This window comes from Pelophylax lessonae, assembly GCF_965119305.1.
Source record: "Pelophylax lessonae genome assembly, chromosome: 4".
NCBI classification, from domain to species: domain Eukaryota; kingdom Metazoa; phylum Chordata; class Amphibia; order Anura; family Ranidae; genus Pelophylax; species Pelophylax lessonae.
Window position 1 is genome coordinate 127,809,745 of NC_138771.1, and position 27,236 is coordinate 127,836,980.

The 27,236-nt window shown below is 45.8% G+C and overlaps 1 protein-coding gene across 1 annotated transcript in view; it reads left to right on the forward strand.

Annotated features, from left to right (window-relative positions):
* The window catches only part of LOC309554105 (nuclear receptor ROR-alpha A-like), a gene marked incomplete at its 5' end in the record, with an annotated part of 701,167 nt that overhangs the window by 669,108 nt on the left and 4,823 nt on the right, over window positions 1-27,236 (forward strand). Inside the window, 4 exon segments of the mRNA XM_082255651.1 lie at window positions 1,157-1,278; window positions 11,055-11,187; window positions 12,718-12,825; window positions 24,181-24,291. Coding sequence (XP_082111777.1) covers window positions 1,157-1,278; window positions 11,055-11,187; window positions 12,718-12,825; window positions 24,181-24,291 — 474 coding nt within the window.

Sequence of the window (27,236 nt, forward strand, 5' to 3'; positions counted from 1 at the left end):
TTCAGTTGCATTTTACTTACTGGTGCCTGATTTTCCTCACTTCATGGTCAAGCCCCACCAATCATTATCCCCCCATGCAATGTTAAAGCGGAACTCCAGAAAGCCGCAAATACCTCTGCTTCAAAAATCCAATGCCTACAAGGTCTCCCGCAAACAGTATCTTCTAGCAGGCTTCTTCAAGGTGCCAGAAATTGGGTGGTTTTGATTGGCCAGTGCAGTGTGACCTAATGCATGCATAGCAGTTCATTCATCCTGGCACACAGGCCCCATGCTGAGAATGTACCCTGAGCGGAGTATGCAAAGCTCAGGGTACATTGTAAAGACTGCAAACAGGCAGGTAAGTTGTTTTTATTACAGAAAAGACATACCATGTCTGTTCTGTGATAAATACCATCTGCTCAGTTTGTTTTTCCCCTTTAGGTCCACTTTAATGCTTTTACTGGCCACTGAATCAGTCTTTCCAGAAAGTGGAATGGTGGTTTGTAGGGCTTAAAGTGGAACTAAACTTAACTAGGGGGAAAACTGCAAGCAGGCAAGGCAGCTCTTTATTGCAGAAGAAATATGGTATGCCTCTTCTGCAAGAACAGACACCTGCCTGCTCACAGTCTTTTATTGAACGTACACTGAGCCGTGCATACACTGAGCCGTGCATTTCTGGCACACTCTGTGCTGGAATGACAGACTTCTGTGTACATGCATGCAATGTCAATCCCCCACCCACTAATCAAAAGGCCAAAAACCTGGCACCCGGAAGTAGTCAGGGTGACGATGACACCGGCCTTCAAGGCATGTAAGCGCTGGAAGGTGGAGTTGAGTACTTTTTAGGGTTCAGCTCTGCTTTAATAATCAAGTCCGGGAATGTCAATCCCCAGTAACCGACTGAAGCCAAATCAGAGAAGGGCAGAGAAGTGACATTTCTGGATAATGGCGGGCATCTTGTGGTGCCTGCTCCTACAGCCATATCACAATTGGTCTGCACATCCCCAGGGGCAGAATTATTGAAATGCAGCGGCCACTTTACCTAATGTAAGTTGCTTTTCCATCTGGTTTACAGCAGTGCATGTTTCATTGATTGACCTTTAACCCTTTCATTTATAAAAAAAAAAAGCAGTGGTTGCAGTTTGACATTTTGAGTACTATTATTTCTCATCCACAGAACATCTTGCTCAGAACATCTCCAAATCCCATATGGAAACCTGCCAGTATTTACGTGAAGAGCTCCAGCAGATAACATGGCAAACCTTCCTCCAGGAAGAGATTGAAAACTATCAGAGCAAGGTAAAATATGTCCTGATAACCGCTACATTTGTGCAGGCGCGAATCAGAAATGCAGGTGTCGAGTCATTGTTTCATTCCAGAATTAGTTCTGATATAATATTAAAAAAAAAAAAATATGTTCCCTGTTTTCAATGATGTGTAATTTTATTCTTCTAATTTTAGGTAAATATCAGTGGGCAAATATGCTATGCAAATAAGCTTGTTTTGTAATGAGTGAAAACCGTATCTTTTCGATAATCTGTAATATATTTATTACATATAAACATATGCATTGGTTATTTATACATGGCTGTATACTGAATACTGCACATAAATAATGGTGAATTTTTGTTAACATTTTTCATGCAGGAATTGCATGAAGAAAATCCAGTGCATACAGAAGCTGGGGAATAGGGCAGAGCAAAGGAGATAAAGAAAGCAGTGAATGAAAGCATTCATTATAACCTAGAATAACTCCCCTTGAGTACACAGGCAGTGTCAGATGAGGTATTGGCTTCCAAGCAGTGTGCCAGTTCAGAATGCCCTTTATAGAAGCGGGAGGGTTTGTGCCACCCTGCAAATATCATTTTGCCAGAGCAAAGGTTTTGATTCCCATATTGAACTTTTTTTTTTCGAGCACTGCCTTTCAATGGCTGTAGAAGCAGTATTTTCCATCCTTTATTAGACATACACCTAAGATCAGCCCAATGTAAAAAAGCTATATAAATGTGTGCTGAGTATTTAGAATTTCTGTTGCCAATGAATAATTATACTTCTATCTGTGCTGTACATTTGGCAGCCATATTTGACTCTTGCATGCATGCATACATCCTCCTTCATGCATTGCTACATGATTATTGTGATTTATCTTTCCCCAAGTCTGTGGGTCTCAACACGCAGAACAAGGCACTTCTTGTGTAGATGGGGTCATAACTCATTCACTGTAAAGCCCTTCTCTTGTACACCCCAGTGTTATTTGAAGGACCTTTCACCAGAATGGGTAGATGGTAGGGCATTCCAAAAAATATGTACAAAAGCATACGTTTGAGCCTTGCATCTCCACCACAGGTCACTTTGTCAAGGGGAAAAGTTTAAAGTGATTGTAAAATCGCATTTGTTGTTTAGAAAAAATTTTTTATACTTGGCCTCCTCTGTGCAGTGGTTTAGTTCGAAGGGCAGCCTGGATCCTCCTCTTTTCAGGTCCCTTTTCACTGCTCCTGTCGAGTGCCCCCCACAGCAAGCAGCTTGCTATGGGGGCACCCAACCTGAGCTGCAGCCCCCTGTGACCATTCAGACATGGAGCTGCGGTTCAGCCCCACTCACTCTTTCTCCTGATTGGCTAACTGACTTTGACCGCCGCAGGTGCCAATGGCACCGCAACTGTGTCTCTGCCAATCAGGAGAGCGAATCCTGGATGGCCGAGGGACTCGTAACCATTGCTGGAAAGAGATGGGGCTCAGGTAAGTATTAGGGGGTGATGGTGAGGCTGCTTCACACAAGGCTTTTTATCTTAAGGCATAGGTTGCACTAAGATAAAAAAAAAAACCTTCTGACTTTACAACTTCTTTTTTTTTTTTTAAATCAGGCAAAAACTTTATTAAAGATGTCAAACAAAACATCAACACAAAAAAAAAAGAACAGAAATACAGAGTCCAGAATACGTACAGTACTCAAGTGCATGAAAAAAACTTGCAGTAATAGCATACATATTTACCAACATAGATCCCCATATGTGACAGGAAAACATACAATAGTCCGACCCATCTGCCCCGCACCCCCACCAGATACAGCAACCTCAAGCAGAGCAGACAGTGATCTTTCGTGTAACAATGGTCCCCGGGCCTCACCTCACCCCCGCCAAAAGATTGTTCAGAACCAACTCCACCGGGGCAAGCCCCGGCACAGCCAGCCACGGAGCCCACAGGCGGTCAAATTTACCCACGCTGCCCCTATGTTGATATATATACTTCTCTAATCTAAGTGTGTCACCCATAGCCGCAACCCATTCCTTAACCAGTGGGGCCCTTGGTGAAATCCATCGCCTCAGTATCAATTTCCTTGCCTGAAACAGAGCTCGCCCGATGGCCCGCAGGGCCAGCTCCGGGGCCTGAACTCCCCCAAGAACACCCAACAGACAAACCTTAGGGTCCTCCGGTATCGTAACCCCGAAGGCCCCCGAGAGCGTCGAGAGTACTCCCTTCCAATAGACATGAAGTTTGGGGCAGCGCCATAGAAGATGCATTAAGTCTCCGTGGTCCCGCATACAGCGACCACAGGTGGGAGAATCTCTCCTCCCCATCCTGAACAGCCTGGCTGGTGTGTAATGAGTCCTGTACAAAATGTATAGTTGAGACAATCTCTGAGCCACATTCAGAGAGCTCAGCTGCACAGCCTGTAGAGCCTCCTCCCATTGTTCATCCTCAAATACCCCCACATCCGCCTCCCACCGGGGAACCACTCGAAGAGGGTGTCGATCCATGAAGGAGCTCATTAGTAGAGAATAACAATGGGAAATAAACCCCCTAAAATCAGAAACCGTAGACATAAAATGAAATATCGGGGCGGGAAAGTGAGTCCAAAGATCATCCCCCCCCTGGGCCTTAACGGCATGTGCCAACTGTACATAATAAAAGTGCATGGACCTGGGGAGACAAAATTCCTCCCGAAGTGCAGCAAAAGATCTGAGCACCCCACCGCTGAATATATGTGTCATATGAGAGATGCCATGTCCCAGCCACTTAGCTCCGCACGGCAATCCAGCCAGCTCCGGGTATCTGGCATTCTTCCAGATAGGGCTATAGTCCGTATATCCCAGTACCTGCTGCAGCTGACGAGCCTTGTTCCAGGTCTTTTGCATAAGGACATAGGTCGGATAGCGCTTACTAGACTTCCCGAATCGCAAGGATTCCAATTGGGCCGCCACATCTCCCCTGCCCACAATGTGGGCCACAAGGCCTGCAATTGACCCCTCTCCCTTCTCACTCATGACCCGTGCAATATGCTGAAGTTGGGAGGCTAAGTAGTACAGCCAGGGATTTGGAACTGCTAGACCCCCAAGCTCCTTAGGTCGCTGAAGGTGCTCCAACTTTATACGAGGGCTCTTGCTCAGCCACAGAAATGATCTAAAAATGGTATTGACAATCTGGAACAGTCTCAGGGGGACCACGACCGGGGAGTTGTGAAGGGCGTAGAGCAGCTGGGGCATGAGAATCATTTTTATGAGGTTGGCCCTGCCCACCAGTGACATGCGCAACCTCGACCAGACCTTTATCTTATCCCTAAAGCGGGCGAGGAGGGGAGATAGGTTAAGACGGGCAAAGTCTAAGGGCTGTGGGGTCACCTGCACCCCCAAGTAACGAAACTCAGTGGAGACAGGAATCCCCGTTACCCCCACTTCCTGGGAACCCTCGGGATCATCGAGCAGCATCAAGGAGGATTTGGACCAATTAATAAGCAGGCCCGAAAACGAGCCAAACGTAGTAATAACCTCCATAGCCTCCTTCAGAGAACCAGAGGTATCGCCTAACAGAAGCATGGTATCATCCGCGTATAGCATGATCTTTTCCTCCAAGGGGCCGTATCGGAATCCCACTATGTTCTGATTGGACCTAATCAGGGCAGCTAGAGGCTCTATCGCCAGGGCAAAGATTAAGGGGGACAGGGGGCACCCCTGCCTAGTTCCCCTAAACAAGGAGAAGGGATGGGACACCCTACCACCCTCCCGGATAGCGGCCACCGGGGCCTGGTACAACAGTTTTACCCATGAAATAAAGTTCTCACCAAAGCCAAACTTGGACATGACCACCCACAAGTAGTCCCACTCTACACTGTCAAATGCCTTTTGCGCATCGAGTGATAGCAATGCCCTACTGCCCCCATTGTCTGCCGGGGATTGTATGTTCAGGAATAAGCGGCGCAGGTTAATGGACGTCGACTTGTGCGGCATAAAGCCCGATTGATCAGCATGTACAATAGAAGCAACTACCCGGTTAAGTCGCAGCGCAAGAGCCTTCGCCAGGATCTTAATGTCACTCTGCAGGAGCGAGATAGGACGGTAGGACCCGGGGTCCAGACCGTCCTTCCCCGGCTTCAAGAGGAGGATAACATTAGCCCTACACATAGAAGGTGGCAACCTCATATTCCGCTTGGCCTCCAAAAAGGCCTCCAGAAGATGTGGCAACGTCTCCTCCGCATACTCCTTGTATACCTCCATTGGCAGCCCATCCTCCCCCGGAGCTTTACAGTTAGGGAAGGAAGCCGACGCAGTCTGAAGCTCCTTCAGGGTAAGGGGAGCCTCCAGTTCAGCTCTCTCCAGATCTGACAGGCAGGGCAGGGAGATGGCATCTACATACTCCGAGAGTTCAGCAGCAGTGTGTCCCTGTCTAGACTGGTATAGGGTAGCGTAAAATGCCCTCAACACCTCCATAACCCGATCCGGGGTGTTCACAACCCGGCCCCCATCACCCATGAGTGCCCCAATGGAAGGCGACGTTTGATGAGAGTGGGCAATCCTGGCCAACAACCTGCCCGTGGTTTCCCCCTCCTCATAGTACGCCTGCCGTTGAAAAAACCTCCTACGTTCAGCCCCAGAGGAATTTATACGAACCAGAGCCTCCTGAGCAGCTAGCCAGCCCTCTCGGTTAGTCTCAGATGGGTCCGCAATGTAGCGGGCCTCCAGCTGAGTCGCCAAACCCTCAGCCTGCTCCCCCAGAGCCGCCGTGTTCCTCTTGATGGCCTGTACCTCCCTGATGAATAAACCCCGTAGATAGGCCTTAAAAGCTTCCCACTGTACACCCCGCCCACCCGCAGCATCATGTACCTGCCAGAACTCCCGCATAGCCTCTCTAAGCCTATCATGTGAGGGGAACAAGTGCAACCAGAAGGCATTAAGTTTCCACGGCGCCCTCTGCAGGGTAGCGGAGGGGCGCACAGCTAGACACAGCACCAGAGGGGAATGATCTGAGACCCCCCTGGGGGCATATTCAACCTTGTCAACATATCTAATGGCAGAGGAGGAGCAGAGGCACAAATCGATACGTGATAAAGAGGTGTGGGTTTTGGAAAAGCAGGAGAAGACCCTGGTCCCCGGGTTGCGGAGTCGCCAGATGTCCGTCCAACCCACTTCCTCAGCGAATTTCGCCAAGGCCGATCGGCCCATGCCTCCACTCCCCAGCGCAGAAGAATGTCGGTCCAGCTGCGCGTCCAATACACAATTAAAGTCCCCCAGTACATAGACCGGAACCTCCGGGTGGCTCAGAGTATAGGATACAAGCTGACGAAGGACCTCCCCATGGAACGGGGGAGGAATATAAATAAAGGCCAGAATACAGTGTAAGGTATACAATTTACAGTATAGAAATACAAACCGTCCCTCCCTGTCAACTAGACTATGATGTTCCTGAAAGTCAAGGGACCGATGGACTAACACACTCACCCCACGAGAGTAGGAGGTGTGCGTGGAGTGGTATTCCCAGCCCGCCCAGGCATAATGCAACCAGGATCGCGACTCAGCATCCAGGTGAGTCTCCTGTAACGAACAGATGGCTGGAAAATGCCTGCGCAGGGTCGAGGAAACCATGGAACGCTTAAGTGGGTCCCTCAGCCCCCTAACATTCCAGGAAATAACCGGGACAGCCGTCATGGTGGGCGACAGAGCAGCACAAGCCCTGGCGGGGCTGGGACACCGATCAGCGGACATCGTACAAGACAGGGTACAAAATAGGGATCTTGGCTGTCACCAGGTAAACACATAGTAAAGGTACAATTCGGACTCCAATTCAGGGAGGTCAACAGGACCATCCAACTAAACAGTGCAAAAAACCGAGCACCGTGCCGAGGGCGCCCCAACCAGCCACACAGAGTCCAACTGCCAAGGCCCTCGGACACCGGTGTCGCAGACATAGTCCCTGGGGAGCACCCCAGCTCAGCCTCCCCTCCCGTGTAGAGGACAACAGGTCTCATCCACACTGGTGAGGAAGTCATATACTGTCCAAAAGGGGATGAGAAAAATTACCCCCCACAGAAAAATAAAAAAGGGAGGTGAGGGAGAAGGAAAAAAAAAAAAAAACAAAGAAAACCATCCAAAAAAGGGGGAAAGAAGTCACAAGTACTTACAGGAACCCAAGTTTCTGCGGAATGGACAGAACCTTACAGCTCCAAGCTAGCAAACAGTAGTTCGAGTCCCAACGGTCTCCAGGATATTAGCACCTGCAAAACAGGGGTAGAACAGGGGAAGGAAAAAACAAAAACAGGGGGTAGCAGGAGAGAGGAAAAAATCACAGGTACTTCCATCTCCAGGCCGGGGGCAGAGCCCCCCAAACAGCATCCACCGGGTCATCATCGCAAAAGGGCACCTGAGAAGAATCCTCAGGCCACACCATCTTCCGGAGGCATCTGACGAGGACGAAGGGAATGCTCATTGTGGTCAATCCACGAGGAAGCTTCCGACGGATCCTCAAAGAAATGATGTTGACCCCCAGCAATAATACGGAGCTTCGCAGGATACAGCATGGCATAAGAGGCATGTAGTTTCTGCAGACGCTGTTTGACCGCGAAGAATTTCGCCCTGCTCCTCTGCACTTCAGCGGAGAAATCCGGGTAAAACGAGACCCTCACCCCATTGTACTGTATATCCCGCCGCTCTCTCGCCAGTCTCAGGATAGTCTCTTTGTCTCTATAATTAAGCAAGCGGGCAAGCATGGTCCTCGGCGGGCGGCCCGGTTGCAGGGGACGAGGGGGAACCCTGTGGGCCCTCTCAACAGCATAAAGAGGGGAGAATGCATCCCCACCAAAGGTTTCCTTGAGCCAAGAGTCCACAAAGTCCGTGGGGTCTCTCCCCTCCACTTTCTCAGGCAGACCCACAATGCGGACATTGTTCCGCCGAAGGCGGTTCTCAACATCCTCAGCCCGCTGTTCTAGGGCCCTGGTCATGCCAGCAGTATGGCGGGACTCCCTGGTCAGGGGGGGTAGCTGGTCCTCCAAGTCACTCTCCCCTCCACAGCCGTGGTGCGCTCCCTGACCTTCTGGAGGTCTTGCCGAAGAAGGGACACCGCTTCTGTCAGGCCCCCAAATTGCTTTTTGAGGTGGTCTACATTGTTGTTGCATCTGTTTACTGCCCGCAGGATATCTGCAAGGGTGGGCTGCTCCTCCACTTCCCCGTCACCCTGCTCCATCTCCTCCTCACCCTCAACAGCACAGTCTTCCACTCCAGGGCCACCCACACCCGGGCTGACAGGGCCAGAAGCACCCGCACTGGTACTGGCATCTGGGGGTCTCCCTTTCCCCACCGAGCCAGGGGACTTCTGTGCATAGTAGCGCATATCGCGCTGCGGCTCTTTGGGTGGGTGTTTCGGGGGCTTGGTGGACTTACTGGAGGTGGCGGGCTTCTCGGATCCTCTCGTCCGCTGCGGCAGGCCGTGCGCGGCGCCATCTTGGGGCCCAGACATCCCGGAGTTCTCCCGCAATTTGCGGCGGAGCATCGCCCGAAGGCCAGCCGGAGGGAGCACAGGTGTGTGCCAGACGGTACAAGGATGTTGTCGGTACCCGGTGAGCAGCTTTGGAGACCGGGGAAAGGATCGGTGTTCGGATCAGAGCGGGAGCTCAGTGAGATGCGTCCTCTCACATGCCGTTCCTGGCCACGCCCCCCGACTTTACAACTTCTTTAAGGGTGGTCCGGTTCCTGTACTACATTGAGGATTTCATTAATCATTTCTTGCTACTTACTACTAATTGAGGCTTTGTGTGCAAAAAATAAAATGTGGTCTGAGAATCTGGGAACATAAGATTTAAGACCCTCTCCCATTTGTACAGAAATGTTGGATCTTGCCGGGAGTGTATTCCCATTAGTTTTTGGTAGGACATATAGAGGAGCTTTCTTAATTGGCCTCTACCTTGGCAGAGTTTCTTGAATGGTAGAAGTTGTTTTTGAAAGAAAAGTGGTTTGGGCAAGGAACAAAGAAAGCGAGTGAGTTGTTGGCCTCTCTGCATTCCCAATTTTGGGATTGAGGCGTCAGTTTGCAGATTCATAATGCTCACCTAGTTGTTGGAGCACAGAAGGTTTGGGGCTTGCATGAGTCCCTCTGAGTCCTAAATGCTATTGGGTTTATTACTAAAATTGGAGAGCGCAAAATCTGGTTCCGCTGTGAATGGTAGCCAATCAGCTTCTAACTTAAGCTTGTTCAATTAGGCTTTGACAAAACCTGTACCAGTATTCACACTCTGCATCATTGTATATTGGCGCTGGGCACCATGGTGTCCATGACACCCTACACTCACAGCAGTGGCATAACTAGAACCTTCAGAGCCCTGGTGCAAGAAACCATCAAGGGCCCCATTGACCCCCCAGCCGGGGCCCTGCCCTCCAAGCCTAGTGGCAGAACACCAGGGCCAGGTTGCAAGTATGACCTTTGTGACCCTTGTAGTTCCAACACTGATGTTGTTTCTCTTTTTTGAGACGGAAAGGAGATTGAGGACACAGCCCTCAATCTCCTTCTCTGCTGCTTTAGCTGCATTGAATGATCAGCCTGAAATTGCTCTGTACAGAGCTTTACTATTCTCAAACTGAAGTATAGTAAACACAGTTTACTATGTTTCAGTTATGAATGGACAAAGGCAGTGATTGGTACAGATCATTGGCTCCCTAGTCAAAAAAAGGATCCGGTAAATGACACCTATACCGGCCCCTTCCCCGTTCTCCATCCTGAGACTGGGGGATGGGGCCAGGAGAGAGCAGGGGGGGTGGAGAGCCCATAGGGCAGCTCTGTTGTAGTTAAAGGAGCATGTGCTGCAGTGTTGGTGTTAAAGTGATGCTTTTTTCTTGCCTATTCAAGGCAAAATGATCTCTTTGCCAAGGACCCATCCTGACCCACTGATACAGTACTTTAAGGTAGGGGAAAGTATGTGACTCCCCTTCCATAAGACAGTGCTCAGGTCCAATAGCCATTCCCAAGGCCCAAACACACATACCAGAGGTAGTAATATTACTACGACTCAGTATCAAACACCAGCTGACACTGGGGATTTTAGTGCTGGCTGCAATGGAGGGGGAATGCTGCAAAATAAGTATCTAGTGAGGAGGGCTTTGCTAAGACTATCACTTTGCCCTGGGCAAGGTAACGTTTCTTAAACGCTGCAGCCCTTGTTGTGTTCAGGAGCTTTGCTGAGCAATCCCTTAGGTCAGGTGACTGCTGGATTTTTGACCAGCATGGGAGTTTTGACAAAATTAGGTCAGTAGACCTGTTTAATACGATATATTGCTATATAGGTCATCTATGTATAGCACTTGGGTTACTTTATTGCCATTTGCAGTATTTTATGTACAGTTTCCAGACCATAGTTAAAAGCCCAACTCTGGGATGGAGAGAAACGGAAACCCTTGCACTTTCTAAGGGGTAGAGGAAGAGGCAGTATTAACTTGCCTTATTATTCGCTCTCCCAGGCACCAGTGCCCTCCTCCTCCTGTTAATCCTGCATTGTACATGGATGCAGGTAAGCGACCATGGCTGGGATTGCTTTAGAGAGAAGGCCTTATGGTTGCGTGAATAGGGGCAGTCAACAGGAGTGAGGAGTAAAGTCAGTATTACTCCTTTAGCCCTGTATGGCTAGACTTTGCACACAGTTAACTACTGCAAGGGTCTTTTTTTTTTTTTTCTTGTGCCCGGAATGGGGCGCTCATTGGAATACTGCTGCCCCTTTCAGAGTAAATAAGATATTACATTCTGGTTTGAACCCCTGACTTACTACCCCTCTGTGGGGAAGACTTCTGAATTGTTTATTCCTTTTTTGCTTTTCCTATACAGCAACGAGAAGTGATGTGGCAGCTTTGTGCAGTCAAAATAACAGAGGCCATTCAGTATGTGGTGGAATTTGCCAAACGCATTGATGGGTTCATGGAGCTATGTCAGAATGATCAGATCGTGTTGCTAAAAGCAGGTAAATACAAAGATGAAGGTTTGAAAAAAGAAGTCAACTGCTGAAGTGTACAGAATTTTTACATTTGAAATGCATACTGTTTTATTAATGATTTACAGCAATTATATCTCCAGGAAAACAGTTAAATACGCAAATAAAATGTATATGGGGGGCACGCGCAAGCTTTTTCCTACTAAAAGATTTTGTATGTTTAACCAGTCCTGGGATTCACACAGCTATATCTGGCAGGCGAAAATACCGGATTTTTCTCTGCTGCAGGTTTATAATCCTTACAGGTCTTCTCCCCTCACTGTGACTGGACAGGGAAAGGAGAAGCAGCAGACTGTTGAGATCATTTCACCATCACTTTGCTCTCTACTCCTTTCAGCCTATCCCTCGTTTGCACATGAGCACTGCAGAACAACTAATTGGCTGCATTTGCTATTTCTCCCAGTCGAAGCTCTTCTGTTCAGTGGATTGTCAGAGGCTAATACTAAGTCAAATTTAGGAAGTTACACTACTTGCATTTGAAAATACATTTATTAGTTAATGAATACAGAGATTCATTTGTCCATAAGAATGTTAGCTGGCAACTTGGAAACTTCTTAGTATGCATTCTTTATTGGTTACACCTATGCTGATCCAGAATCCAAAGTGCTAATGCATTTCTCTTACAAAGCCTTCCTCATGGCCTTCTACAAGGAAGGCTTTGTAAGCCGAAATGCATTAGAACTTTGGATTCTGTATCTGCATTTGTGTGTAACCAATAAAACATGTATGCTAAGATGTTTGCAAGTAGCTGGCTACCATTATTGTGGATGTACGCGGTGAGAGGACGCTCTAGCCAGAGCACCAATCTCCTGCCTTCACACTTTCAACCTAGCTGTTGAGCTTGGGTAAGATTTATTTTCAAAGATTAATTAATTCTGTAGAACTGCTTTAATTTATGAAATGTTTTTTTTAACGGTCTGAATTTATAGCATACAGACAAGTTATTTCTGATTTGGTTGCTATGGGTTACTGCACTTGTGTTTTAAATTCTTACACGCTTAACATTGTTTTCAACTTCTAGACTTGACGTCTGTTATCCTATTGTTATATTTACGGTGACTGTGCGGGCTGGCTATGGGCAATAGCCGTCGGCCGGGTCTGCACTTTACCCAATGGCCTTTTTTTTTTTTTTTTCATGTTTCTTGTCGTTGTGTCTAGCACATCTGTTTTGTGTTACCTTAAATATTAAAAAAAATATTTTTGACTCTAAATTCTTACACGGTTAATTTTAATAAGGCCTAAAGTGTAAAGCTCCTCACACACACATTACATCTGATCATACAGCCTCCTTCAGATCTACCAAAACTATGTACAGTAGTACAAGGGCCTGTCTGGCTGTATTCAAATTGATTGGATAGATTAGGAAGATTTTGAGTCTGTAAAATTCGAAAAATGTCTCTGGACTTCAAGTGGTTAATCATTAGGAGACCAGTAATATATAATTACTTTAATCCAACCTACATTACAATGTATGCTATTTTTTTTTCTCTTCTCCTACAGGTTCCTTAGAAGTTGTTTTTATCAGAATGTGTCGTGCCTTTGATTCACAAAACAACACCGTATATTTTGATGGCAAATATGCAGGCATAGAAGTCTTCAAGTCACTTGGCAAGTACTACACAATTGTATATGTCCCACGTCATGTATGCCAGTAGCTGTCCAAGATAGTATGGATCATGCAACAATTTCACAATATAAGAAGTAAAAAGACTTCACAACCAAGGACTGCGACCACACATTTATTAAAAACTTTTTTTTTTGTATTGAAAAAACGTAAGCCCAGAATTGATGAAAATCTCCACAGCAAGGAAGCAGGCAACAAACATCCTAAAAAGGTTACTTCTCCCACACGCACTTGATGGGCTCATGCACACTGCAGCTCAAAGAAGCAGCTTCTACAGACTTTTGAGCTTTCTTGAGCTCTTATTTCTCTTTTGTTCATTGACTGACATAGCTCCTGATCTTCATGACCATTGGGTTATACTGCCCCTACAGGAGTAGGACACTAGGCAGAAAAGGAATCTGAAAAAAGAGCAAAAAAAAGGCGCCGAATCTGAAAGTGCTGGTGCTGAATAATTAGATTCATAAATAATAAATATGTAAACATGAAATAAAATATTCAATAATTCATGAAGTGAAAAAATTACATAACACAATAATTTAGCATAAAATCCATTAGACCATAAAGTGCAAAAATTCTTCCCGTGAAAGTATTTCACCAAAAAGTGCAGAACAAAACAGATTTGTTCAGCGCTTTTTTGTAACTTTGGTGGTGGAATACTTTCAATGGAGGAATTTTTTGCACTTAAGGACTAATGGATTTTATGCTGAATTTGTTATGCAATTTTTGCACTGTATGAATTTTTTGCTCTTTATGAATTATTTAATATTTTTATTTCGTGTTTACATATTTATTATTTATTAATATATTCAGCACCAGCACTTTTAGATTCGGTGTCTCAAATTGCTCTTTTTTCATATATTTTTGGTTTATCCAAAATTGATGGCAGCCGCATCAATCTATTAGATATTCTATTTAAGTTTCACATCTTTTCACTGGGTGGCGCAATTTTTTGTGCACATGTTTTTCTGTAATGTTTTTACAGAAAAGGAATCGGACTATACCTGTGGGCAGTCCCAGGGGGTATACTCCCTCTCTCTGCTATAGGTACTAATTTATTTTTTATTTTTTCTGCCTAGTCGGGAGTAAGGACCTAGTTCCTTGCTGGGATCTCTGGTCCTGGCAAATTTTTTAGATAGAATTTTTTCTCCCGGTTTTTGTTCTGTGAGAGCTACAATCAACTGCCGGACTGGGCGACGGGCTAGATAGTCCAGATCCAGTGGTCATCCTAGTCTGGCCAGCGAGCGCACGCAGGCCTCAGCTGTGCACTAGGTCAGCCATGACATAGCCCCACTGGACGGGGGCTGGCCTGCGAGTTAAATGCCTCGCAAGGTTGCATAGCCTCCTAGCCGACAGCCTGAATCGCAGCATTCCTCCCTGGCCGACGCCCCCCCCCATTTTGAAGGGGAGGGGTTCTGTCTGGAGCAGTGCCCGCCTGGTTCCTGGTATGGTGAGTAGCTGTCCCCCTCCCAGGCGGGTGCGCTGCCGACGACCAGATGATAGGCTGTGTGGGGGGGGGGGGTTGTACCTGGTGGGGGCTCCTGCCAGGGCCCCCTGTCCTGTCTGGGTCTCTGCTTAAGGCCTAGAAATCCCTCCTGGGTCCCTGGGAGCGTAGTGGTGCCGCCGTTTTGCTGTAGCCTGTGTTTCTATGCACGGCAGCCATGTTTGTGTAGTCCGCTGGCCGTTTTGCGGTGATTTGCCATTGAAAATAGCGGCGGCCATAACAGTGGAGCCCTGTGGGCGACGATTTTTGGCGGTGGGAGCCCCTCTTCATCCCCTAGTGCGGAGTCCTGAATCTTTTCACTTCCTGATCGTTGTGGGGGTTTTTCGCTTTGCAGTGTTTTTACACTTTTTGTAGGGTCCCCCTGGTTACTCATGGAGTCTTTGGAGCACATCTCCCCATCTCTCTGAGGCTGCGGGGCCCTCCAGGTTCCAACCATCCATCAATACACTAAAGGAGGTCCTGGGGTCCTTGTGTCCCGGGTAGAGGTGGTTTTTGGGGCGACAGGCTAGCAAAACACGCCCGGAATCTTCAGATATTGAGGATGATTCCTCCACATCTGCAACTGCGCACGAAAAGGCGCTGGTGGACGCACTGATTGTATCTGTGCGTGAGACCTTGAAGATGGAGGCACAGGTTCCCTTTGGCACTCACAAACCATCCAGAGTGGCAAAGGGGTTTCCTTTCCCTGCCTATTTTTACAGAATTGCCACTAAAGAGTGGGGACAGCCAAAGTGTCCCCTTGGGGGTCGCTAAGCGATTTTACTAGGAGTTACTACTATGAGGAGTCCCTTCCTAAGAAGTAGACTGTTCCACCAGTGGTGGACCCTCTGGTTTCCAGATTGAACAAGGCAACAATGATTCCGGTTGAAGAGTCCCCAGCCGTTAAGGATCCGGCTGATAGGAAGGCAGAGGCTTTGGACTCTCTGGCTGGTTCTGCACTGAGGCCGGTATTCACCATTGCCCTGGTGTTGCAATCTCTGATTGCGTGGGCTAAGCTTTTATGCCATGACCTGGAGGGAGAACAGCTCTCCCCTGCCTTTGCTGAGCTGGCAGATCAGCTAGTTCAGGGGCTGCAGTTTATCTGTGGTGCCTCTTTGGATGCGGCTCCCTTAGTGGCGCGGCTCTCTGTTTCGGCAGTGATCCTTCGGTGTGTCTTTTGGCTTAAATGCTGGTCTGTGGATCAGACTCCAAAAAAGGCCTTAACTGATCTCCCCTTTCTAGGGGATCATCTGTTTGGGGCTGTACAAGTCTTGATTGTAGTGAGATCTCCAGATCTCTCATATCGTCTGTACAGCCTGCACAGCTGATGTGCCCTCATTGTGATTAACATCTCCATTTTTAACAATCAAGTATTTGATCAGACCAGAGATGTATAGTAACGAAGTAGAACTACTTAAGTACTGTACTTAAGTACCGAAATGCGGTATCTGTACTTTCCTAGAGTAGAATTTTTTTCTCCTACTTCTACTTTTACTTCACTACATTTTTTCGATGATTTCGATACTTCTACTCAAGTATTTTTTTTTTGTGCTGCATAGTTACTCGTTACTTTTAAAAAAATTACCACTGCCAGAACAGTAGATGGCAGGTTGCATAAAGCTCAAAAAAATGTGTATAATGTCATTTGTAAATCAGCGCATCCGAAAATAAAGGCTGTGTATAATAAAAGCTGCTATACCAAATCTTTCCAATAAAAAGAAAATATGAAACAAACAAATGGTGCTACAGCGCTTAAAGTGCATCAAGAAACTACTAACAAACACCGGTTAATCATTTGAATAAATCATTTGAAATAATAAAAACAATATGATGTTCATACTTTTGACTTCTTTCTTTAATAACTACATAACACAGTACTTGTACTTCTACTTTCAGTACTTGAGTAGAATTTTTTTTTCAAAACTACTGGTACTTTTTACTTTTAGTACTTAAGTAGCAAATTTTTTGAAAAAACTACTTGCAATACTTAAGTAAAAAAAATGTTGAATACTTTAGTACTTCTACTTAAGTAACTTTTTCTGCAAGCACTTCCACTTCTACTCAAGTAATTTTTTGATCGAGCACTTGTACTTTTACTCAAGTAGAAATTTCGAGTACTTTATACAAGTCTGGATCAGACAGCGAGCACTAGATCTCATTCTTTTTGCATTTGAGGAGATTTGGAAGGGATCGGATACCTCATCCAGCCCATGACTGTCTCCATACCTGCCACACCCCTATTATCCCTAGAGGATGAACAGCTGATCTTGATCTGCTAAGCACGGAGGTCGGTGTATGAGGCATATCCATGCTAATACACTGAATATCTGTGGAGAGCTGATTATGACCCACTGGGAACAGGGGTGTTAATGTGAGGGGAGAAGCTTGGCATCACGGGTGAAGGAGAAGCACAGATCACTTTTTAAGTTTCCTTATTCACATTTGGATCACATTGTGGACTATTTTCACATATTTATATTTTGATTAATTTGCCTTGATTTTTTAATTTTCTTAACTGATGCACTTAGCACTTTAATTTTTCACATTCACTAAGTGGTTTACACAATGGGATGTTTTATATTGTACTTCAGTTTATTGATTTTACATCTATTTTGATTTATTTTATCTGGCGTTACGCTTTTTTGGTATACGGATTGCATTTGTGGAGTGGATACACACAAACTAGTGATTGCAGCCGGATTGATTTATTATTTTATTTGATTCACTTATTTATTTCACTGTTTGATTTGCGCTGATTGTATTCACTATATAATTTGTACAAGACCTGTTGCTTCAAAGGTGATTGTCCCGGTTCCGACTTCAGAAAGTTTTAAGTGTTTTTACTCAAACCTGTTTACAATTCCCAGGAAGAAAAGCAAGGTGTGTCCAATCCTGGCCCTCAAGGTGCTGAACTGCTTTGTGCGGGTGCAGAAGTTCAGGATGGAGTCCATTTGCACGGTGGTGGCATCCCTGCATCAGGGGGATTTTCTTGCCTCTATCAACATCAAGGATGCTTACCTTCACATTCCAAGATGTGCTGGTCATCAGCGCTTCCTCTGCTTTGCCGTGGGAGAGGAGCAGCATCCGTTTGTGGCGTTACCCTTTGGCCTCGCCTCTGCTCCTCGGGTCTTCGCAAAAGTGTTGGCCGCGGGGGCTAGTGCTGTTATGCCAACGGGGGATCACGGTACTGGGCAACTTGGACGACCTCCTTCTGCGAGGGGAGTCCCCCACTGCTCTGGTGAAAAACCTGGAAATCGCCATACGAACTCTGAAGGAGTTCAGCTGGATTCTGGATTTTCAGAAGTCTGCTCTGGTTTCCCTCCACAAAGCTGGACTATCTGGGTCTGACTCTGGACTCGGCCTTAGCCAGAGTGCTCCTTCCTCTGGACAAACTCCAGAAATTGCAGGCTGCATTCATCTCCTGCTGTCCAGCACATGGTCATCCCTCTGGACTTGCATGCGGGTGCTGGGCCTGATGGTGTCTACCTTCAAGGCGGTTCCGTTTGCACAGTTCCATACAAGGTCCCTGCAAAGGGAGATTCTGGCCAAATGGGACAAGACTCTGCAGTCTCTGGACAATCGGATCTGGCTGAGCCGGGGAACGAAGGAGTCCCTGATATGGTGGCTTCATTCTCCGGCGCTTCGGCTGGGCAAATCCTTCCTCCCCTTGTATTGGACAGTGGTCACCACAGATGCCAGCCTGTCCGTATGGGGAGGTGTCCTCTGCAAAAATTCTGCTCAGGGGATCTGGACACTTTAAGAGTCCAGACTACTGATCAATGTCTTGGAATGTCGAGCGATCAGACTGTGCCTGGACCATTTAATGGATCGTCTTCAAGGATGTCCAGTGTGCATTCAGTTGGACAATGTCACGGCCGTGGCTTATGTCAATCACCAAGGGGGCACAATAAGTGTCCTGGCGACTCGGGAGGTACCCGGCATTCTAAGGTGGGCAGAACGGTTTGTTCCAGCCCTCTCAGCCATATACATTTCTGGGGTGGAAAACTGACAGGTGGATTTCCCCAGTCGGCAGATGTTGGACCAAGGGGAGTAGTTCCTTCATCCGGAGGCGTTTCATCAGTTGGGTCTCCAGTGGGGCATCCCCGAGGTAGATCTGTTGGGGGGGGTCTCGGCTCAACAGAAAGGTGCAGAGGTTTATGGCTCGGCCACGGGATCCTCTGGCAGATAGCACAGATGCGCTGGTGGCCCCATGGGATCAGTATCGTCTGATTTACGCCTTCCTTACTCTCAAGCTTCTGCCAAGACTTCTACACAGGATCGAGGCAGAAGGGATTCCAGGTCAGCCTAGTGGCTCCGGACTGTCCTTGCCGGCTTGGTATGCCGTTCTGGTCGCCGACGTTCCTTGGAAGCTTCCTTTCAGGGAGGATCTGCTGTCCCAAGGACCAATCATCCATCCTGCTTTACAGTCACTGGCTTTGACAGCTTGGCTGTTAAATGCCGGGTGCTGATGGCTAGAGGTTTATCTGAGTCAGTGACTCCTACCCTGTTAAAAGCTAGGAAATCTACTTCTAGGAAGCTCTACCAATTTACGCGGAGGACGTACGTTGCGTGGTGTGTCTCTCCTTCTCGGTGGCTAGGATTTTCACCTTCCTTCAACGGGGAGACAGAAATTGGCCTTGAGTACCATCAAGGGCCTGGTGCGTACCTGTCTTCAAGGTGTCCGACATTTGGTTCCTCCAGTGCAATCCCCGTTGCTGCCTTGGGACCTCAATTTGTTGCTTTTGGTCCCTCCAAAAGCTGCCTTTTGAGAATCTTCCAGAGATTCCCTTGCTTGCGCTGTCTCAGAAGGTGGCATTTTTGGTGGCTATCACCTCGGTGTGTAGGGTGTCAGAATTGGTGGCATTATCCTGTCGTTCACCTTACTTGGTTATTCTCAAAGATAAGGTGGTTCGTCGTCATTGTCTGTAGTTCCTCCCAAAGGTTGTCTCTAATTTTCTTTTGAATGAAGACATTGCTGCCTTCCCTGTGTCCCAAGCTAAAAGAAAATTGCTTTGCATGCCTTAGATGTGGTATGGGCAATTAGGGTGTACCTGGCAGCTAAGGAGTCTCTTAGGAATTTAGACTCGCTATTTGTGCTCACTGATGGGCCTTGGAAAGGGTTGTCTGCTTCCTCCTGCAATCGTTTTCAGATGGATCAGACAGACAGTGATTCAGGCCTATTCCATCAAGGGCCAGATTCCTCCTTTCCCTGTCAAGGCGCACTCTACTTGGGCGCTCAGTGCCTCCTGGGCCTTCCATCATAAAGCGTCAGTGACGCAGGTTTGCAAGGCGGCCACCTGGTCATCGGGGCACACTTTCACAAAGTTCTATAAAGTGAATGTTTTGAAATCTGTGGATACTTCTTTTGGCGCAAGGTTTTTGCAGGCTGTTTTTTTAAGAGGACTTGATCCTTTTTGAGGGTGTATTTTTTTCAGGTGGGCTCCAGTTGTTTTGGTTGAGCTCCTGTTGCCTGGTTAGCTACTGTTTTAGTCTGGGGAATTTTTTTTGCTGATCCAACCCCTCATGTTAACCAATGGTTATGAAGATCAAAGAACGAAAGAGAAAATGGGATTTTTGACTTACCGTAAAATCCATTTCTCTGATGGTCCTTGACGAACACAGCACCTACCCCATGGGAAGGAGGGGAACCAACCGTCCCAAGGAAGGGCCCACGTCCACCCCAAAACCCTCCAAGAACCAGGTGGGCAGGACTCCTTACCATCGAAATGGGGGGGGGGGGGGTTGTCGGCCAGGAGGAAAGCGGAGGTTCAGGCTGAGACCCGGTCATATGCGACCTCACGAGGTGTTTTAACTTGCAGACCAGCCCCCGTCCAGTGGGGCTAAGTCACCGGGTGACCTAGTGCTGAGCTGAGGTCTGTGTGCGCTCGGTGGCCAGACTGGGGTGACCACTGGAGCTAGATTATCCAGCCTGTCGCCCAGTCCGGCAGTTGATTGTGGATCTCACAGAAAAAAAAAAAAAAAACAGGAGAAAAAAAATTATATTTTAAAAAAATTTGCCAGGACCAGAGATCCCAGCAAGGCACTAGAGAGGGAGTATACCTCCTGGGACTGCCCATAGGCATAGCCAGATTCTTTTTCTGCCTAGGGTCTTACTCCTGTAGGGGCAGTATAACCCAATGGTTAAGTTCAGGAGTTGTGTCTGTCAATGAACATCAGAGAAATTGATTTTATGGTTAGTCAAAAATCCCATTATTTTTCTGCCTGGAAACTCCCCTCCATGTTAGCCAATGTGTCCATTCACACTACGGCTTCTTCAGGAGTTCACAGGCCTATGCTTTTACAAGCAGGGAAAAAAGCCCACCAAACTCTCGTTTTTGAGAGGATTTTTTAAGCGGAAAAGACGCCTAAGTGCCCAAAAACGCACAAAAAGCATGAAGAAGCTCAAACGCAAAAAAAAAAAAAAAGATAAATGAGCGAAGGGGAGGATTTGTGAAAAAAACTTATGCACAAAAAAGCTCAAAGAAGCTCACTAAAAATATGCAAAAGAGCCCAAAAAAGTACAAGCTTCTTCCAGCTGAAATAAAAGCTCAAATGCCTGTAAAAGCAGCTTCCTTTTTTTGTTTTTGTTTTTTTTTCTTTTTGTTTTAGCTGCAGTGTGTATGAGCCCTATAAATGTGTTTTAATTTGTCGTTGTTGGAGAAATGTTATGGTGACTATACACACTGGGGTGGGAAGTATAGAAGGGGGGTGCTGTCCTGTGGGGAAAACACCAGTGCAAATCTGACAAAAAATTCCCAATCTGTCCAAGTAACGGAGAATAATTTTGGAGAGGTTCTATTTTAACAGCAATATTTTTTTTTTTTTTTTTTTAACCTGTTAATTCTGCCAGTTACATATTTCCTGCTCTAGTGTGACGATGCTCACCCCATGCACTGCATCTATTAGAGCAGCGTTGTTGGCGTAGTACAGGACTACAAAACACCTCCACCTCTCCTATACTCCATAACACAGGGAGGATTGTTTTTGTAGCAGAAAGAGCTGGGAACAGTGCTAATTGAGATAACCACGTGCCGACCATAGGACCTCGTATGACATCCTCAGTTTGCAGTGGTTAGACCGGGATGATGCCTGCAGCTACAGGCATCACTCCAATATTAATGTTTTCAGCCAGCGATTGCCTGTAATGCAGAAGTGATTAAAGTGGCTGAACAGCCACTTGATCACTTCTGCGGGTGGGCGCAGAGAGCGGGGAACAGATGTTGTTCCTCCATCTGTGTCCCTGGGAACTGGAAGCACCGAGGCTGTTCAGTGTCTGATCTAATTGGAGGCCAAAGGAGAGATTTGGGCTCTAGATCTCTCCAGATTTCTCCATAAAGCGGACTTATCCATGCCCATGCTTTCACAAGGGATTTTGTTCATCCCTTGTAATGGCAATAAAGTTATTGCAAAAAAAAAAAAAAAAAGTGTAAAGTTTTTTTTGTATCAAAAAATAATTAAAAAAAATGTAAAGTGGCTGTGCTTACGTGCGAATGCATACGCAAGTCCCGCACGCATATGTTAACGGTGATTGTACCACACGTGAGGTATCATCGCGAACATGAAGCAAGAGCAATAATTTTAGTGTCAGACCTTCTCTGTAATTCTGAATTTGTAACCTGTAAAAATGTATAAAGCTTAGCCTGTGGAGAATTTTTAGGTACCATAGTTTGGCGCCATTCCCCGGGCATACACAATTGTAAAGCATGACATGTTAGGTATCCATTCACTCGTAACATCATCTTTTACATTTTATTAAAAAATTGGGTATTATGTTTTTGTGTGCAATAAAGTTAGTGTATTTCCCCCCCCCCCCCCCCCCCAAAAAAATTGCATTTTACAAACTGCTGCGCAAACACCGTGTGACATAGAATAAAATTCTGGGTTTTAAATTTTTTTTATGACTACATTCTATAATAGATAGATGTATAGATAGATAGATAGATACAGTGCCTTGCGAAAGTATTCGGCCCCCCTTGAACTTTGCGACCTTTTGCCACATTTCAGGCTTCAAACATAAAGATATAAAACTGTAATTTTTTGTGAAGAATCAACAAGTGGGACACAATCATGAAGTGGAACGAAATTTATTGGATATTTCAAACTTTAACAAAAAACTGAAAAATTCAGTGAGGATCTCTGAATGATCCAATGTTGACCTAAATAACTAATGATGATAAATAGAATCCACCTGTGTATAATCAAGTCTCTGTATAAATGCACCTGCACTGTGATAGTCTCAGAGGTCCGTTTAAAGCGCAGAGAGCATCATGAAGAACAAGGAACACGCCAGGCAGGTCCGAGATACTGTTGTGGAGAAGTTTAAAGCCGGATTTGGATACAAAAAGATTTCACAAGCTTTAAACATCCCAAGGAGCACTGTGCAAGCGATAATATTGAAATGGAAGGAGTATGAGATCACTGCAAATCTACGAAGACCTGGCCGTCCCTCTAAACTTTCAGCTCATACAAGGAGAAGACTGATCAGAGATGCAGCCAAGAGGCCCATGATCACTCTGGATGAACTGCAAAGATCTACAGCTGAGGTGGGAGACTCTGTCCATAGGACAACAATCGGTCGTATACTGCACAAAGCTGGCCTTTATGGAAAAGTGGCAAGAAAGCCATTTCTTAAAGATATCCATAAAAAGTGTAATTTAAAGTTTGCCACAAGCCACCTGGGAGACACACCAAACATGTGGAAGAAGGTGCTCTGGTCAGATGAAACCAAAATCGAACTTTTTGGCAACAATGCAAAACGTTATGTTTGGCGTAAAGGCAACACAGCTCATCACCCTGAACACACCATCCCCACTGTCAAACATGGTGGTGGCAGCATCATGGTTTGGGCCTGCTTTTCTTCAGCAGGGACAGGGAAAATGGTTAAAATTGATGGGAAGATGGATGGAGCCAAATACAGGACCATTCTGGAAGAAAACCTGATGGAGTCTGCAAAAGACTGTAACTGGGACGGAGATTTGTCTTCCAACAAGACAATGATCCAAAACATAAAGCAAAATCTACAATGGAATGGTTCACAAATAAACATATCCAGGTGTTAGAATGGCCAAGTCAAAGTCCAGACCTGAATCCAATTGAGAATCTGTGGAAAGAACTGAAAACTGCTGTTCACAAATGCTCTCCATCCAACCTCACTGAGCTCGAGCTGTTTTGCAAGGAGGAATGGGCAAAAATTTCAGTCTCTCGATGTGCAAAACTGATAGAGACATACCCCAAGCGACTTACAGCTGTAATCGCAGCAAAAGGTGGCGGCGCTACAAAGTATTACCTTAAGGGGGCTGAATAATTTTGCACGCCCAATTTTTCATTTTTTTATTTGTTAAAGATTGAAATATCCAATAAATTTCGTTCCACTTCATGATTGTGTCCCACTTGTTGATTCTTCACAAAAAATTACAGTTTTATATCTTTGTTTGAAGCCTGAAATGTCAAGGTTCAAGGGGGGCGAATACTTTCGCAATGCACTATAGATAGATCGATAGATGTAGATATATATAGAATGTTTGTTTGTGGGGGTTCTAAGTAATTTTCTAGCAAAACCATGTAGATTTTTACATGTAGGAGAGAAGTGGTTAAAGTCTGAAGAGTCCTAGAAAACAGGATTTTATCAGCGAACAAGATTTCTGACAGAATCAGCAGATTTTCTTTTGCTCTTGAAAAATGTATATAATAACTACTTTAACTATTTATTTAACAGATCAAAAGTGAGTAAATAAGAGAACTCTACTGTTGGGGTTTACGTATACTAAACCTTTTCACAGCTATATTAGAAGTGCATCCCTGTTTGGTATATTGCTTTTTGTTCATGTGGCTTTGTGTTTATTATGGTTTCTCTTTTTAGGTTGTGAAGATTTGATGAGCTTTGTATTCGAGTTTGGTAAAAGCTTGTGTTCTCTGCATTTGACGGAGGATGAGATCGCTCTGTTTTCTGCCTTTGTGCTCATGTCAGGAGGTGAGGATGTTAATAAAAGTGCAGACAATGGACCGGAATAGGGCTAAATTGACAATAAAAGGATATCATAATTTTTCAAACATAATCCATACACTTCCCCTCCTTAAAGTGGTTGTAACCCCCCCTCGTACTATCTGTACCTTTTTAGGTAAGCCTATAATAAGGCTTACCTATAGGTACTGTAAATATCTCCTAAACATGCACCGATATTTACTTTGCATGCAGCCGATGATGTCCTCGGCACATGCACTCTGAAGGAACAAACATAAATAGACTGGCGCAACAGAAATCAAAAAATGAACCTTAATGGCCTCCTATAGGGAAATAAAGGACGGACCTGGATGAAGTACTGGAAAGTCCAATAAGTCCATAAAGTTGGATCGGTCTGTGCACTATTGAAGGCAGCTTTAGCTCAAGTGTAGAAGTAAACTTGCAGGATACTGGAAAGAAAGAAAAAGCGCCACTCTAAGTGCAGTAGACTCTATGGTTTATTACACATCCACCAATACTGGGTACTCACAAATATAAACGATTAAAACATCATGGGAATCCTCAAAGGATCGGTTGTTCCACTGCCTGAGCGAGAGGGGATACTGATGTACTCCAAGGGAATCCGTGTCCGACTGTGCAAGCCAGCAATGTCCGGACCCAGGGGACACCTGTAATACCTCCGGCGGCGAACTTCCGGGTTGGGCGTGGAGCGTAGGGCGTGATGACGTAGGCGACGCGTTGTCGGAGCATGCGCTCCTTCCTCAGGCCTCTAGACCCGCCATCTTGGATAAGACAAAAATGGGGTTCCCCTTGTGGGACTTTGTAGGCACATAAAATATATAATGTATATGAAATTATATGAAAAAAGGTATTTGAAAAAATATAAATTTTATTATAAACACAAATATGTATTAATAATTAAAAACAGTACAGGCAAAGAAAAGAGACAGATAAATCAACCATAGTAGTCTGAACTGAAACCCAACATGTTTCGAAGCCAAAGGGAAAATTTGCTTCTTCTTCAGGGGAGGGTTCAAACGGTACTAGGGTTGAAAAATAACTGTGCTCAGGTAGCCTGCACGGTTAAAAGCATCTGGTGGGTGCGAGTGTCCTTGCGATCAAAATGCAATGAGTAAGATGGTAGGTGGGTATACTGGTCAGTAAACCAACAGCTGTTAACATCAGGTGTGTAGCCCCCAATCAATGGACGTCTGAAGTCCTTAATTAGGAGAAGCCAGGGGCAGCCTTTAAGCATAGGTGAATGGCAAGGATGTAGGTAGCGCCGGTCTGAATGTAAATGATGGTGAAGCAAACAGCGTCCTCTCAGCACCACAGCCAGCAAACAAATGCGCATTTGTTTGCTGGCTGTGGTGCTGAGAGGACGCTGTTTGCTTCACCATCATTTACATTCAGACCGGCGCTACCTACATCCTTGCCATTCACCTATGCTTAAAGGCTGCCCCTGGCTTCTCCTAATTAAGGACTTCAGACGTCCATTGATTGGGGGCTACACACCTGATGTCAACAGCTGTTGGTTTACTGACCAGTATACCCACCTACCATCTTACTCATTGCATTTTGATCGCAAGGACACTCGCACCCACCAGATGCTTTTAACCGTGCAGGCTACCTGAGCACAGTTATTTTTCAACCCTAGTACCGTTTGAACCCTCCCCTGAAGAAGAAGCAAATTTTCCCTTTGGCTTCGAAACATGTTGGGTTTCAGTTCAGACTACTATGGTTGATTTATCTGTCTCTTTTCTTTGCCTGTACTGTTTTTAATTATTAATACATATTTGTGTTTATAATAAAATTTATATTTTTTCAAATACCTTTTTTCATATAATTTCATATACATTATATATTTTATGTGCCTACAAAGTCCCACAAGGGGAACCCCATTTTTGTCTAAACATTAGGGATGTGGCACACATAAAGCGCTAGGCTGAAGCACCCCATTTAGCCATCTTGGATAATGCCCCTCTCCAAGATGGCGGGTCTAGAGGCCTGAGGAAGGAGCGCATGCTCCAACAACGCGTCGCCTACGTCATCACGCCCTACGCTCCACGCCCAACCCGGAAGTTCGCCGCCGGAGGTATTACAGGTGTCCCCTGGGTCCGGACATTGCTGGCTTGCACAGTCGGACTCGGATTCCCTTGGAGTACATCAGTATCCCCTCTCGCTCAGGCAGTGGAACAACCGATCCTTTGAGGATTCCCATGATGTTTTAATCGTTTATATTTGTGAGTACCCAGTATTGGTGGATGTGTAATAAACCATAGAGTCTACTGCACTTAGAGTGGCGCTTTTTCTTTCTTTCCACTCTGAAGGAACGGCTGCACGTGACATTTCTTCAGAGCCATGTGCCATGACCAGTAGCTCCCATGCGCAGGAGTGACGTCACGTGGCTCTGGCCAGTAGCACAGTCCGCAGACCCAAGAGGAAGATGGATAAGGCCTCCAGTGGGGATGACACGGGCTTCGTTTGCAGTTAAGTGTCATATAATGTGCTAGTATGCGTTGCATACTAGCACATTATGCATTTAATTTGCTGGTAAACAAAAAAAATAATTTCAAGACTTCCTCTTTACTAGCCCTGTAGTCTGTTTTACTGTATTTTTCTGTCTTTTTGGTAACCTCATTTGTGAGCTCCCAAACCTATCCTTTGTCCCCCTTTGCCTCAGTTTGTTTGAAATGCACAGTGCACATTGTGGTCATGTGCGCTGCAAGGGAAGCTACGTTCCTACATACAGTACATTGGGACCATGGAGAATGAATATAGCCACCCTGTAATGGGAAAATGGATTACAGAAGCCAAAAAAATAAATTTGGGAGAGCAATAGAAGGGACTTTTTTGCGTTCAGAATACGTACATGAATAGAATAATATATATTTTTTAACCAGAGTTAGGTGTCACTTTAAATTCAGATGTGTAAACTATTGGCTGTAAATTTT